The 15,589-nt window shown below is 37.6% G+C and overlaps 1 protein-coding gene across 1 annotated transcript in view; it reads left to right on the plus strand.

The window, feature by feature from the left end:
- Positions 1-15,589, plus strand: part of LOC103764218 (aldehyde oxidase 2) — a 45,005-nt gene that overhangs the window by 25,794 nt on the left and 3,622 nt on the right. Inside the window, exons 22-34 of the mRNA XM_018071710.3 lie at positions 383-516; positions 1,223-1,310; positions 3,207-3,293; positions 3,854-4,045; positions 5,076-5,303; positions 7,345-7,440; positions 8,298-8,426; positions 9,169-9,243; positions 9,614-9,666; positions 10,466-10,580; positions 11,601-11,666; positions 12,965-13,153; positions 14,994-15,161. Coding sequence (XP_017927199.2) covers positions 383-516; positions 1,223-1,310; positions 3,207-3,293; positions 3,854-4,045; positions 5,076-5,303; positions 7,345-7,440; positions 8,298-8,426; positions 9,169-9,243; positions 9,614-9,666; positions 10,466-10,580; positions 11,601-11,666; positions 12,965-13,153; positions 14,994-15,161 — 1,620 coding nt within the window. The remainder of the gene's footprint in view (positions 1-382; positions 517-1,222; positions 1,311-3,206; positions 3,294-3,853; positions 4,046-5,075; positions 5,304-7,344; positions 7,441-8,297; positions 8,427-9,168; positions 9,244-9,613; positions 9,667-10,465; positions 10,581-11,600; positions 11,667-12,964; positions 13,154-14,993; positions 15,162-15,589) is intronic.

Raw genomic sequence — 15,589 nt, forward strand, 5'->3', positions numbered from 1 at the left:
CAATGTCAGGATTTTAGTTACATTTTCTAGTGTGCACTAAACAATCACTCTCTTCCATTTAGCTTGCTATTCTAGTAGATGCTTTATCTCCAGCTGCAGGTGAATGTGCAGTTCTATATAGGGATTATCATATCTGGCATCAGATGATCAAACTAGTTTTCAGAGCTGTTTTTTGCATTTCTACTGTTCTTTAAAGACTACACTGTGCTTTCATTAGCATGTTTACTTGTTTGAATTTTTTTATTTATTTGTACCTATAGCAACTCTATTTTTCTGCCCAGGAGTCTTAAACCTGATAGCTTTTAATACATGATTAGTCATAGAAAATAGGCATTTTTTAATGTACTTTGGCAGGTAAAATTCTGGATGCTCACTTTTGCAGGAATTAGTGGCTTCAGCTTTAAACCTCCAGTCCAGTAAAGTTATGTGCCATGTGAAACGTGTTGGTGGAGCATTTGGTGGGAAGGTTACTAAACCTTCCCTCTTTGCTGTAATTGCAGCTGTGGCAGCAAACAAGTAAGTTGATTTCACTAAATCAAAAGAGTGATTTAACTAAAATAAATTAAAAATGACAAGACTGAATTAAAAAGAAACTTCAGTCCTGAACCCTACTTGGAGGGTTATCCTGATGACATCGTAATTTTTATCTCTTTAGCAGTAAATCTTGAAAGTAAAGTAAATCTTTAGCAGCTTGAAAATTCTCTGGGCTTTTGACAATGGCATTCACTTACTATCTGAAAGCTAAAACAAAGGCATGGAGGCAGTTTCCCTCTGGGATGATCTGTGCAAATCCCAACCATTTGGGCCTCTGTGAGACATGGTGATATGAATTTCACTCTAGATATTCAGTGCCAAGTGTATTTTATCCTAATACACAGGTATGGTCACATCAGCCCTTTGTGCCACAGCTGTCTTTTGAGTTCCTTGGCTTTCCATGTCCTGTGCATGCTCAATGGAACTTGCATTCCCCTGTTGAGAAGCTGAAGGGAAAACTACAGAAAAGCTCACTTCCTCTACTTTGTTTCTGTTGCAAAAAAAAAAAAAAAAAAAAAAGCTGAATCAGCCTAAACTCAGGCATAGTAGGTTAATAAGAAACTAAAATATTGAATGGACTGATTTATTGCCACCCACCACTAGGAGTCTGGCCATGTACATGTAATGTCATTTGCAATCTGCATCAATAGGCTGTAATAAAAGTGGATTTTTTTAATGTTCATTTTAGGACCGGGCATCCAGTCCGCTTTGTCCTGGAAAGAAATATGGATATGTTAATCACTGGTGGACGGCACCCTTTCTTTGGAAAATATAAAGTGAGTGAAAAAAGATATTTTGCTTAGTTACTTAGTTTCTTCTGAGACAAATCAGCATAATTTCATTGGCTAACAAGACACAGCAAGAAACCAAACTCCTCCTCTTCTGAAATCCTAATCCAGCACCAACTTTCCCCAGTCCTAAAAGTACCCTGACATATGCCATGAATCAAAAAAACAGCTATTGTCCTACTCCTACAGGCCATGCAATATCCAGAAAAAGAAGAACCATCCATCCCTTATTTTCCTTTAGAATACTGCTAACATCAGACCTACCCCATCCACAGATGACAAATTTGTAAATCAGAATTGAATATGAGCCACTCCTCCAATACAAAGCCAGCCCTGAAAGGTAATGCAAGATTCAACTTTTAGCAAAACTCTTACTTTTGACTTCTAAATCCTTACATTATATAGGTAAACAATGCCAGCACTGAAATCAGCTTGGCAACTGGTTGTGGCAGAATCAAAACCCTTCTCTTTGGTGTTGGTGTATGAATTAAACACACTAAAACCCTCTGGGACAGGGTTTATTGTTCAATATGGCTTGGATAAAGAAGGGCTGAGGAGTTGGCTTTCCTAGGGACTCTTGCATGAGTGGTAGAGTTTGGCTGATGACTGTTCCTGGGAGAGACCGCTTGTATTTTTAATTTTGCTGAAGATATTGCTCCCAAAGATACTGTTCAATTCTGGTTATGATTAGACTAGGTTTAGAACTGGTTTGGGAGAAGAAAGGAGGAAGGTTTTATTTTTGGTTAAATTTTGTTTTAACCATAAGACAAGAATTGTGACTGACAGATGTCAATAGCACATGTATTTCATATTCTTCTGGGTTCCCATTACCTGTTATCATTTTAAATTTAGGATAAAATATGTTGCTGGGGCAGAACTTTTCAATAAGCCCCCATAGATGGATGATTCATATTCTGTTTTGATGTACTTACAACTTCCCTTTTTTTCCCTAAAATTTGGATAACAGCTACAATTTTGAAGGAGAAGGAATGTTGTTCTTGATCTCTCAAATCCTAAATCTGACCTCAACACTAACCTTTCCTTTAATTAAATACAATAACAGAAAAACCTGTATTAATTGCTTAACTACATTAAGTAAAAAACACTCTCCCCATCAGTCCCATCTCTTATCCCATCTGTGCAGCTATGCAGGATTTAGCCAGCAGTAATGTTCATTATCTATAGTTTTCTTATCCTTAATTGTGGTAGAGCTGCATCAGTTTATATAACTTAACAAGTTGGTCTCTGCTTACTTTGCAGTTTTCTGTGATTGTACCCCTTTAAATATTATTATATAATGCATTAAAATATAAAACCTTTAAAAAAAAGAGTTGAAGAGGAAGGAACCAGAACCAGAATCAAATCAAATTTAGTGGATATTTCTGAATGTGTAATCTGCAAAATATATGCATCACTGGTTCATATTGCTATATTGCCTAGATAGTGAAAGCATTATTACAAAATAAATACTTCAGAAAGTAGAATTAGTATAATCATAGCGAATATTTTCTTTAATGTTTTTGTCATCCTATTTCTGGTCTCTGTTCATACTCAACACAGCAGTGAACAAGCTTTTCAGATTCTGTGTGGGTATAGTCAATGTCTGTGTGGGAGAACAGCTTTGTGGGCAGCTGAGGTACTCTGATGATTTGTGGGGTTTGTATGTATTTTGCTCTTTGGTTTGTATATTCAGATCCAAACCAATACCATCCTATAGACAGAAATCTATGCAGGTAATTTTTCCAATTCAGTGGAAACAGTCCCATTGAGTTCTGTAGTGTGAACCTCAGGTGTGATATTTCTTAACTGGTTAGCTTATTTATAAAGGGAAGTTTGAAATACATGAGAGAAAAGACCACTAATGCATCAGTTTCTATATTACAGGTTGGATTCATGAATGATGGTAGAATAATAGCTGCAGATTTTCAGTGCTATATAAATGGTGGCTGTACAAAAGATGAATCTGAGTTGGTAAGTCCTTCTTTGCTGATACCAATCACACTGACTGAACTGGTCACAAAATGAAAATAACAGCCCTTTGTTACAGTTTATTTCTCCTAAGAATATTCCTGTTCTTGTTAAGTAAAACTCTCATCTACCTAAAGCAAAAATGCACCTGTGGCCCAGATGTCAATTACAGAGTATCTTTAAGGAGGTACAATATTTCCTGTCAGGTCATTCTGGACATAGAAAATTCAGAATTAAAAGTTCTGTGAAGCAAAGAGACACTAAGTTTTATTAGCTAGCCTACTGTCATAAACTCATTCCTTCAATTCCCCAAAACTGAAGGTCTGATTTTTCCCTTAGTAATGCTTCTTTATGCTCTTGAAATTCCTATGAGTTAAATGCAGTTTCTCTGATTTAGACATGGTTTCTTTACTTCCATTGGTATAAAAACCAGCAGAACAACAAGCCTCCTGAGTAAAGTTAAAACAATTACATATTATTGGTCTCTTGAGTGTCTTTCACAAGTTTCACTGTCTCTATAAAGGAAATGGAACCATTTGAATAACTGTCATCTCTTATTTCAGGTGATTGAGTACATTGTGTTGAAAGTGGACAATGCATACAATATCCCCAACCTCCGAGTCAGGGGACATGCCTGCAAGACTCACCTGCCTTCTAATACTGCCTTCCGAGGATTTGGGTTTCCCCAAGCAGGTCTGCTTATGGAGACCTGTATGGTGGCTGTGGCGACCCAAACTGGCCTACCACATGAGAAGGTAAAAGAGCTGAGACTGCCAAATAAAACATGAGTTAACAGACAATTCTAAGACTTAGACTTAAGCTCCTTGTGCTTAAGCCACTTTTTGTAGAAAGAGATGTACAACTTTAGTTGGACTGAATGGTACTTCATTCAGCTCCTATGCTTCCATGGAATAATACTTGATATAATACAGATAAGAGTGGAGAAAACTGGCCCAGGATCTGCTCCAAAATATTTGGTGACTGCTGTTAGTATTACCAGCTTCAGTCAAAATAGTATTATCTCTTGTACTGTGTGACCGGTTTTAGATCACCTGGTGTATGTTCAGCTGTCCCCTTTTCTCAACCTCTTAGAACTGGAATTACCAACTTTTCTATCTATCTATCTATCTATCTATCTATCTATCTATCTATCTATCAGCAGTTTAACTAGGTGGCTCTGTCATCCCTGTCTCCCCAGCCTTCAGAGAGAGTGTCTCAACAGTTTTTATTGTTGCCATTTCCTCTCCAGTCTTCAAGAGCTATCCTTTCCTTACATGCTGCTTAACCCAGTGTGAGCTTTTTCTCTTTTATATGTGCCAACCTCTTGTATTTTCAAACTATGGTTTATAAATCATTTTACTTTCCTAGGATGACAACCATCATGTCTTTTCGCTATTTCTTTGAATCTTCTCCCTCTCCCATTTACTTGCTGTCCTTTACCACATTTCAGGAAAGCTTTCAGACACATCTCCAAGGGACAAACAGGTTTTTTAGCTTTAACTTCTGCTTTCACTGATCTTATTTAAAATTTGAGTTTACCAACCTTCTTTGCATTGAGTAGTCCTTGTAAATAATCCCACTGACACAACTTAAATTCACAGGCATTTGATGTGAGCAAAAAAATCAGGCCATTTGTGCAGTGATGGATAGGACATTATGTTTAATATAGATAAGTATTAATTATATTATTGTATCATTATGTGCCATGTCATTATATTGTATATAATATGCCAATGTATTATAAAGCAACGTTTACTTTCAGCACTGAATTTGCTTGGTGTTTAGGTTAGGGAAATAAACATGTACAAAGGAGTTAACCTAACATCCTTCAAAGAAAAGTTTGATGCAGAGAATCTGTGGAAGTGTTGGGAAGAATGTTTGGACAAATCTGACTACTACAGTCGAAAAGCAATGGTGGAAGAATTTAACACTAAAAATTATTGGAAAAAGAAAGGAATTGCCATAATTCCAATGAAGTTTTCTGTTGGATTTAATGCAACTTATTTTCATCAGGTAACCCTTTCAACACAGTGCTTTTGTGATCTAAGATCTCTACTTTTCTCTCCAAAAACAGAGGAAGTATAATCTCTACAGGCAGAAAGGAAAGGGAAAAGAATTCCAGTATGCTGGACTAGCATAAAATATTATTCCCTTAAGATATACTTTCAGGAAGAGTATTGCTCTATCTGGCCAATGTCTTTATAAATGCTTTATAAATGAGATGGGGCTTTGAGAGACCTGCTCTAGTGAAGTATGTCCCTGACCATGTTAGAGGGGGTTGGGCTAAATGATCTTCCCTTGGCTGAACTAGATGATCTTCCCTTGGGTTGAAGGTCCCTTCTAACCCAAACAATTCTATGATTCTATGAATATTCACCTCACAGAAATGTGAATTTCTGATTCCCAATGTGACATCTTTATCCAGCATAAAGTTAAGTAACTCACTATAAAATTGTGGTACCTGGAATCTTCCATAACCTAGTCCATAGTAAGAAAAATTATCACTCCTATAGTTCTGATAGTACCATTTATTTTATAGGTTAAGCTCTGCTACTGGAAATTTTTATGGGTCAAGATAGTAGTATTTCTGGGGAAACTTTTCAGTTCTGACTATTTTTTTCTTTTTAATGCAGGTCTTGAATAAAAAATTCTCTCAAATGAGTCTCAGACTAAATAAACAAACATTGTTCTTTGTTTATGAGTGCATAAAAAAGGAAATCCACATAGCCTATAAGTCAGTAGTTTATTCCATCCCTTGATTGTTTCTGCACAAGTTTGTAGATGAAGAGCTCAGGGAGAGATCAGTATATTTCATCCAACAATGTTCTCATGGTAAAGAAACATTGAATCTGGGGAACATAAACAAAAGGTTAAAAAAAGCATAAATAATAGTTATATTTCCCCAAAACCTTCAAAATAAAGCTCAGGCATTGCACTGAATTTCCAAATATCTGGATTTAAATCTTAGAGATTTATTGTTTAATCTTGCTCCTGTCAGCTAAGACTCTAACTGACAGCAGCAAAATGTCATGTGTTTGCAAACACCACAAGCTGACACCAAAGAGATCACATGACCATTATTTGTCAATGTAGAATTGGTAACAAATTAAAAGGTGTCCCCAAGGCACTGTATTTCACAACACCTCTCAGGCTCTACCGTTTGCTCTGAGTGTTGGTAGCTTGTTAAATGCCACATTGAAGCATCTCTTTACAGAATTTCTAGTTCTCTTTCATGTCCACTTATTCCTTTATAGGAGTGGATGTCTTCTGTGGGATCGATTTCTTTCATCACCATTCCTTGGAAAGTTATTTATTTCCAATTTTACCACTAATTAAAGTTCATTAATTCCATTCCAACCTGCATCTTGCATTTCTCCTGTTTAAGATAGCTACTTATTGGGAGAAGGCTGCACCAAGATACAAGGAGTGAGTCAAGTTCTAAGCCTTTCTCTTGACAGCCTAGCAAAGAGAAGGGAAGAGCAGTTGTGTCATTGCTCCATCAAAATTAGATACTAGGAACATCAGTTTATTATCATCCCCCTCTAGACACATGCAAATCCCTCTGTTTCAAAAAACCAAAAGTACAAGTCAACTACTGTTTGTTCTAAAAGAAAAGTTCTATAGCTGTTCATAGTAGGAAATACCTTACCCTCTGTTGAAAATGCCTTTGATTCCAGGTTCAAATTCTGCTCTGTCCTCCTTTTTCATCCCAGATGAAGAGGGAATAATAGCTGGGGACACATACACATTATAAGTAGAGCCAGCATGTTCTTGCTTTACCCAGTTTCACAAGAAGAAAAATGTGGTTTTCCGTTATTTGAACTAATTACTGTGATCCCTGCAGAACTCCTTTGAATAAGTACTAGCTCATTTAAAGTCTGTCATGTCTTAGAACAGTGAAATTTGTTATTGTCAGACTGCTGGAGAATTTCCACTCCAGGTGAATAATATACTGATCTTGTAAATTAAATCTGTCTTTGCCTTGTTAGTTTTTTTTATACACCTTTGTTCAGTGAAGTAAGAAAATCACCAAGTTTCTGTGGCTCTTCTTTAGGCTGGAGCTCTTGTCCACATCTATATAGATGGGTCTGTGCTAATCACTCATGGTGGAATTGAACTGGGACAAGGAATTCACACTAAGATGTTACAGGTGAGTTAGTTAGTACCTGAGGGTAAAAAAAATGTAAGGAGGATAACTGAGCAAAAAGGATGAATGGCAGTAAGAACTGTAATAAGTAAAATCTATAGACATAAGAAAGATGAGTTTAATATTGAGTTGTTGCTTTTGAGTTATTGACGAAGACAAAGCTTCAGAAAAAAACCACAAGCAATAATCAAAGTGACCTTTCAAGACCTAGAAAGGAAAAAGCATCTTTGTGGTAACATCACTGTTATCAGGATAGCTAGGGCACAGAAGGCACATGCAAAAATGACCCCAATGTTTTGTAGCAGAGAGAGTTAAAAATGCTGAAAATGTAACTTTGTTGTGTATCCAACATCAATGATAACATCACTTAGTTTTTATGCATTTCGGGTGTAAATGGTGATAAACAAAACTATGTCATTTTGGAGCTAAAATAAAGCCACTTCTTCAAAATGGGCTGCATGAACATTGGAATATTAGAACATGGTGAAAAATGATAAGGTGGGAACACAAACAAAGCCATTTCAAATGAGATAGAAAATAAGATATACAGATAAGGGAGAATGATTCATTGTTTTTTAAATTTGATTAAGTTTTCCATTTGTAACAAAAACCTTATTAGAGAGAAAAATTAGAGAAAAAACATATAGTACTACATTGTATTGTTTTATATTCTATTATTTATATAGAACTTATATATAAAATATTTGCTTTACAGAATAATCATTAAGGAAAACAAGCATTTGTCCCTGAATTAGGTAATTTTTCTGTATGTGCAAATATATAGGGAGATGAACAGCACGATGAATTCTTGGCTGCATCTCGATTGAGACTGGGTGGCTTTTTGTTTACTCTTACTACAGATTGCCAGTCGTGAACTGAAGATACCACTGTCATATATCCACTTCTGTGAAACAAGCACAACAACTGTGCCTAATGGCAAATACACAGCAGGATCAGTCGGAACTGAAATCAATGCAAGAGCAGTGCAGGTTGGACTTGTTACCATTTTTTCATATAATTAGTGATTCTGTTGAATACTAAATGTCCCTCTGGGGATTCAAATTTATTTTTTTGGTTTGGTTTTGTGCAGCTTGCAGTTCTTTATCTCGAAATTCCACTTGCTAATTTACTTTATATGCATAGTTTACAGCGAGGCAAATTACAGAACACTGTTAAAAAGGGTCACTTTTCTCTGCTCTACTGTATCAGATTTACAAATGTGGGTGCTGTTCTTTTTTAGATTGCTGCTAGATGAATTTATGGATCTTCACTTTATTTTGTATTTAAACACAATTTAAAGGAAAATTTAGCATAAGTTATATTTCAGGTACTGTTTTTAATAGTCAGCAATTAAATGCTTTGGGACCAATTCCACTTTCATTTATTTTATAAAATGAATTGTTCCAGCCACTGGTTTTTCCATCTAGCGTATCAAAATAGGAAGAGAGTCAAGTCCTTTATCTTCCTTTTGTTGATGGTTTCAGCAATAGCCTGATACACGAATACTTCAGTTACATTAGAGCAGTTGCTAATGCCAGTCTTCACAAAGTGCTGCCTTCTAGCTGGCAGATAGCAGAGTAAAGAAACTGTACGTAAATGAGCAGAATTACAGCCCTCAGAGTGAATTTAACAAACTAATTTCACCAAGAAAGAGCCTGTATTGCTTTGAAATCAGCAGACAGATTTGGGGTTGTGGGTTAGTCACTGGTATCCAGCCTTCTTTCTGCCTAGAATGCCTGTCAAATCCTTTGGAAGCGCCTGGAGCCTATTCGAAGAGACAATCCTGATGGCAAATGGGAAGACTGGGTAAATATCTCTCTCTGCTTTGTAGTGTTAAATTATGATAAACCCTGAAGTGTAGAGTGAAAGCTGACATTGTTCTGGAGGGAGAAAAGTGTCTCCCTGCATAAACTAAACTGGAAGTGAGAAAGAGTAAATAGGTGTAAAATGGTGTAAAAGCAAGTGGTACAACACAATGTTCTGGTGAATTTGGCCAACTTTAGTGGTTTTGTAATGCCCCCTGCTTCCTAAAGACATGTCCAGGGCACAAGGGAATATAAAGCTTTTACTCAGGGCTCTTTTTTTCTTTAATTTTTTTCAAGTTTCACCTTTTCTTTAAATGTGAGGAAAAGAATTTTTAATTTTCTCTCTTTAATATTGAGTATACTTTTTGCAGATCAGTGAAGCTCACAAGCAAAGCATCAATCTTTCAGCTACTGGCTATTTCAAGTAAGGAAAGACATCAATCTTTTTTAATTTCTCATCATTGGAGGTGCTACTTTGTCAGTAGGTTGTAGGAAGGATAAAACTGGCCCCATTCACCTTTCTTAAGGCCATATCAGATGCAGCACACAAACCACTAACAAGTTGCCTTGACCAGAGACTGCAGCGTTTAACAAGGAATTCTTCTCTTCAACCCATATAGATTTTGGAAGCACTTTATATCCCTGGTTAGCTAGTTTGACAATGCTCAAAGTCTTCTCCAAGGTCAATTACAGTAAGACACAGGAAGCCCACAAGGAATTATATCCCATGGCCATCATGATTTGCAACCCTCCTATGTGCCCAAATTATTCCACACAACGTATCAGTGGTGCTACACTCCAGATTATCTTTGACTACAGGGATCCTATGAAAATAGATATCTTAAAGAGTTTATGTTACCAGAGAACCACAGAATGGTTTAGGTTGGAAGGAACCTTAAAGATCATCTAGTTCCAACCTCCTGCCATGGGCAGGGACACTTTCCACTAGTCCAGGTTGCTCTGAGCTCCATCCAACTTGGCTTTGATCACTTCCAGGGATGCAGAGTTCACAGCTTCTCTGGGCAAGCTGCTCCAGTGCCTCATCACCCTCACAGCAGAGAATTTCTTCCTAATATTTAGCCTAAACCTACTCTCCTTCAGTGTAAAGCTATTAACTCATATATCATGATATATGATTCTTTTAGTGATCTCAACAGAGAGGACAAGGATAGGGAGTGGGAGGTATCTTGATCAAATTCATATAATGTTCTTACTTCCTCCAGAGGTTATCATACAAACATGAACTGGGACACACAGAAAGGCCATGCATTCCCGTATTTTCTCTTTGGAGTTGCATGTTCTGAAGTAGAAATTGACTGTTTGACAGGAGCCCACAAGGTAATGTCAAAAAACACAGTGAATTTGAAGTAGAGTTGGGTGAACTTTCCACTGTCATTACATTCCTATGACATTTTTTTCTCTTGCATTTTTTTAAATAAGAATAGAGGCATAGCCAGCAGAACAATAAATGGCTATAGTGCCCTTTACAATGTCATTTGGTCATCCTTTTCTTGCAATAGAAGCCTGATGTTAATCAGAAAAATAAGAAACACTATGATAACAGTGGAAAATAAAAAAGGTCTAATGTTTGTACCATATGTGATGACTTTAAAATTCAGTTAGACCTTCTGAACATCTCCCTGCAGGTTGGACCATATCATTAGTTACAGTCTCCTTTTAACAGTTACATTTAAAACAGGCGAAGCCACAGTCACATAACATGACCTGTTGCAAAGGGGAGTTAGTGCAGGGAGAGCTCTCAGCAGCCCTATATGGAGACCCATTCAATGTCTTCTGGTTCATGCAGAAGCATATTTGGCTGCAGAGGCTGCCAGATATCCAGTAGCCCATGTGGAGCTAGACTCCAAAATCACTGGAGTTTGTGAACCTCCTCAAACTGTACACCATACTGGGACTTAAGAGAAGCCACTGGACATCGTATAATAACAGCCCATGAGACATTCTTCCCTGTCCCCTTCTCTACATAAGGAGCTTCTGTTCAAGTGACTGTGCTTCCACACTCACAGCAAAGCACAGGAGATGACTGGACATCACTTCAAGCAATGCAGTTTCTATAGGAAAACAAGCAACAAAGCCATTCTTGAGTTCACGATCATCCTGTTACCTACAGGATGTGTGATGTGTGCATCACATTCCAAGTGTCAGACAACCACCAAAAATTGTTTTCTAAATGAAATCTCCATCTGTACAGCCTGTCTCAAGCAGCTTTCATGTTTCAGAATAAATTTGTAATATTTCTGATAACACATCTTTCATGGATGAGACTGTAGATTATTTAGGATCCCTTTGTTGTGTATTTTAACTATAACTGTGTAACACCTTTTATTTATTTAACAGAATATTAGAACTGACATTGTCATGGATGCCTGTTTCAGCATAAATCCAGCTATAGATATAGGACAGGTATGAATTTCCATAGTTTTGCTTTATATCAAATGTTACTGAAATTTCTATTTGTGCCTACATGATTCTTGTTATTGGTCAATTTAATAACTACCAAAGCCTATGAGACACTGCCCATTAACATTCAAGGATGTTAGATTGACAGATGGATTTGTTTTTATTCATAGCTATAAATAATACTAAGTTACCTTTTTTTACTTCTTATTCATCCTCTGAGAAGTGATGAGAAAAACAGGTCCAACAGACTTGGGAAATGTCCTACAGGATTAGCACCCTGAATCTCCTTATGACTTTCTTCCTGAACAATTTACTCCACCCCAGAATTACTGACTGAGGGCTAAATCTTAACCAGCTGCAGAGCAGTGTTGACTTCAGCTGTGATGCAGTGGAAAAGGCTGTTGAGGTGGATCAGACCTTTCTTTAAAGGCCTGTTGTATCCATTGCTGTGCATTATGGATCCAAGTACATGTATCTACAAAAACACTGAATAGTGACAAAAGTGGTGTCACTCACTAGTAGTTTGTAAATGAGAAAGTAGTGGTGAACTCAGACTGTAAACAATATTTGTTGTTTCTTTGCAGAGTCAGAGGAAATGCTCCTAAAAATGTGACCTACATTTAAAGCCTTTCTTATCCTGCTATTTATCCTATTCCACACTCATCCTCATATATTTGCCCTTCACCTAAAATCTTGTGTTCATTTTGCACATTCATGGCCTGCCAAATCTGTCATATTAAGTTCTTTTTTAGCATTTTTATTCTATGCTCATCTTGCACCAGTGTTTACATCAACTACTGACACAGTCCAAGTGTCTACTCAGCAGTTATTCCTTCCTACATGATGTTGGTCTGTTATTTTCTCTTCATATCCAAACTATCACCTGTTTATGTCTGATATACTTATCTCAAAGAAATTTTATTGGCTATCTGCAAATCTTTTAAAGCAAATATTAGATTGAGCAGACTATATATGTCATAGTCCCTAGACAAATATCTCCTCACTGCGGTTGCTGTGGATTTGACTCAATTCTATTTGGCAATTTTGCAAAAGCAAATCAAAGGCAACTGTACTAGTTACAGTGAGATTAGCCAGGAATAAGGAAGAATAGAACTTGAGCCAATGAAAATATTTGTCAAAGTCAGATGAGGACAGCCTTGTCCTGTTTGGGTCTTTGTTGACTAATAGAAAGAAAGCCAGTTCATGTGTAATCTTACTAATTAAGTCTGATTGTATATCTGTTTTTATCTTTTAAAATAATTGAATGAAATGTAAAAGTTTACCTTTTTTTCTTTCTTCAGATTGAAGGGGCCTTTATTCAGGGGGTTGGTCTTTATACATTAGAAGAAATCTACTTTTCTCCAAAAGGAGAGCAGCTCACTCTTGGCCCAGATACATATAAGATCCCTGCTGTCTGTGACGTTCCTGAGCAGTTCCGTGTCTATTTACTGCCCAATTCACGCAACTCAATTGCCATCTATTCTTCCAAGGTAAACATGCCAAACTTACTGTTTGCAAGCACAGCAGGAGATTCTGCTGCAAAACCATGACTGTAGTGTATGGTATGCTTTGCATTTATTTTTTTGGGGGGGGGGGGGGGCAGTTTCAGCTATGGAGCAAATTGGACTTAAATGGTAAACACTAGTGTTCTCAATTTTTGGACTAATTTTCTTCCTATGATTTATTAGTATTACAGTAGCACTTAGAAACCCTAATCAAAATTTAAACTTTTATGTAAAAGAACACAAAACTGTTGTGCTATAAATCAAAAGTGAAAAAGTCCATCTTGAAGAGCTTTAATTGCCTAAAGAGGAGTACGGACGGAAAAAAGGAAATATTGTTATAATTTTTAAAGGCAGAGAAGTGATAAGAGATTAAGTAACTTTCTAGAATCTCACAGGAAACCTGTGATAGGTATGGGAACAGAGCCCAGTTTTTCTATCAGCCATGGCAGAGCACCATTCTTTCTGTCCTAAGGGTACCTCAACCTCTCAGGAGGCACACAGTACTAGGACTGAGCACTGTTCATAGACTCAAAATAAAAGCAAAAAAAAAGGCACCTCAGAATAAAAGGAGAACTAAAGGTAGGTGTAGACCTCGGGATACTAAAAGATAGGAATGCCCATAAGTCCAGCCATGAATCTAGAGCAGGTATAAGAAAGTGCCATGATTTAACCCCAGCAGGGAGCTAAGCCCCACAGAGCTGTTCACTCACTTGCCCCCCATGGGATGGGGGAGAGAATCAGAAGGGTAAAAGTGAGAAAACTCACGGCTTGAGATAAAGATAGTTTAAAAGATAAAGCAAAAGCTGCACACACAAGCAAAGTGAGATAAGGAATGGAATTCATTCACTGTTTCCATCAGCAGGAAGACATTAATCGCCAGGAAAGCTGGGCTTCATCACCTGTAATGGTGACTTGGGAAGACAAACACTAGAACTTTGAATGTCTCCCCCCCTTCTTCTTCCCTCATGTACGCTGAACATGAGGCCATATGGTATATTCCATACCATATTCCATGACTCTGGTCAGTTTGAGACAGCTGTCCTGGCTGTGTCCCCTCCCAGTTTCTTGTGCCCCTTAGCATCCTTGCCTGTGGGGTGGGGTAAGAGGCAGCAAAGACCTTGACTCAGTGTAAGCCCTGCTCAGCAGTAACTAAACATCCCTGTGTTATCAGCACTGTTTTCAGCACAAATCCAAAACACAGCCTCATACTGGCTACTGTGAGGAAAGTTAACTCTACCCCAGCCAAAACCAGTACACCAAGGAACTGAAATTTCCAGAAGTAAGTCTGCTTCATATTCTTATGGCCTTACATGGCATAAATGAGTAAAAAAACTCTTCCCCATGAAGAAAACAGACAGAGACTAAGGGCATAATTCTTGTCAAAATTAGACAGCACGAACTTTATCCATGCAAGAGGGGCTAAGAGGACAGTGGGGGGGAGCAGTCTTTCTTCCTCTGTTTCATCATGAAGAATTAATTCCACTTGGACATAGAAAAGCTAGTCTTTGTGAGAAGTCATGAGTTATTTCATAGCTTTTTAACATCAGCACTGAAGTCCCAGCAGGAAGTTTTTTTGATACTGTAGCTTTATTGTGAATTTTAAAATTATCTCCACCAGCCAAATTCTGATCCTTGATGGTTTTCTGATTTAAAAGTTCTCAGAGATCCAAGGAAAATTGTTGAATCCAAATATGCTGGACATGATCAAATACTGATCTGCTGTGATTCAGTATATTTCAGATAAATACAGCAGAAATGTGCTGATTTAACTCTCTGCTGGCAGTTTCTAAAGCCAGTCTCTCCAACTGCCTCTCTCCTCTACCAGGGCATGGGCGAGGCTGGATTATTCTTGGGCAGCTCCGTGTTCTTTTCAATACGAGATGCAGTGGCTGCTACACGGAAAGAAAGAGGACTGTCCCTGGACTTCACACTGAACAGCCCCCTGACTGTTGAGCGGATTCGCATGGCCTGTGGTGATGTCTTTACTGAGATGGTAAGGTTATTTTCATTCCTTTCCTGAGCTGGCCAACTCCTTAATTCTCCTTCACCTGAATGGGCTGTGCACCTAGATGAATCAGTGAGCCATATCTCTTTTCTTCAACATTTAGCAGAGCTTTGCACTTTATTTTATCAGTGGCACCTTGTTCAGCCATGTTGACAGAGTAACATGAACTGACAGTCCAGAACTGGAGGAACCTGTACTGTTTCCTCAGTGGTAATGTTTCAATTTATTTATCTCCTTTAAACTAAAAGCCTTGAAAGTCCTTTTCAGATTATAGTTTGACTTTGTCTTAGCGTCACTTTATTTGCATTAGAAACTATGACTATGTCTAAACACAGAGTGCTAGACATGCTCCATCACTTGCCCTTTGCTCCTGGTCTAGACTGATTCCACTTTGAACCATGTAACCCAGTTTCCTT

The sequence above is a fragment of the Manacus vitellinus genome, unplaced genomic scaffold, assembly GCF_001715985.3.
Source record: "Manacus vitellinus isolate BGI_N305 unplaced genomic scaffold, ASM171598v3 scaffold_20_pilon, whole genome shotgun sequence".
In the NCBI taxonomy this organism is placed as follows: domain Eukaryota; kingdom Metazoa; phylum Chordata; class Aves; order Passeriformes; family Pipridae; genus Manacus; species Manacus vitellinus.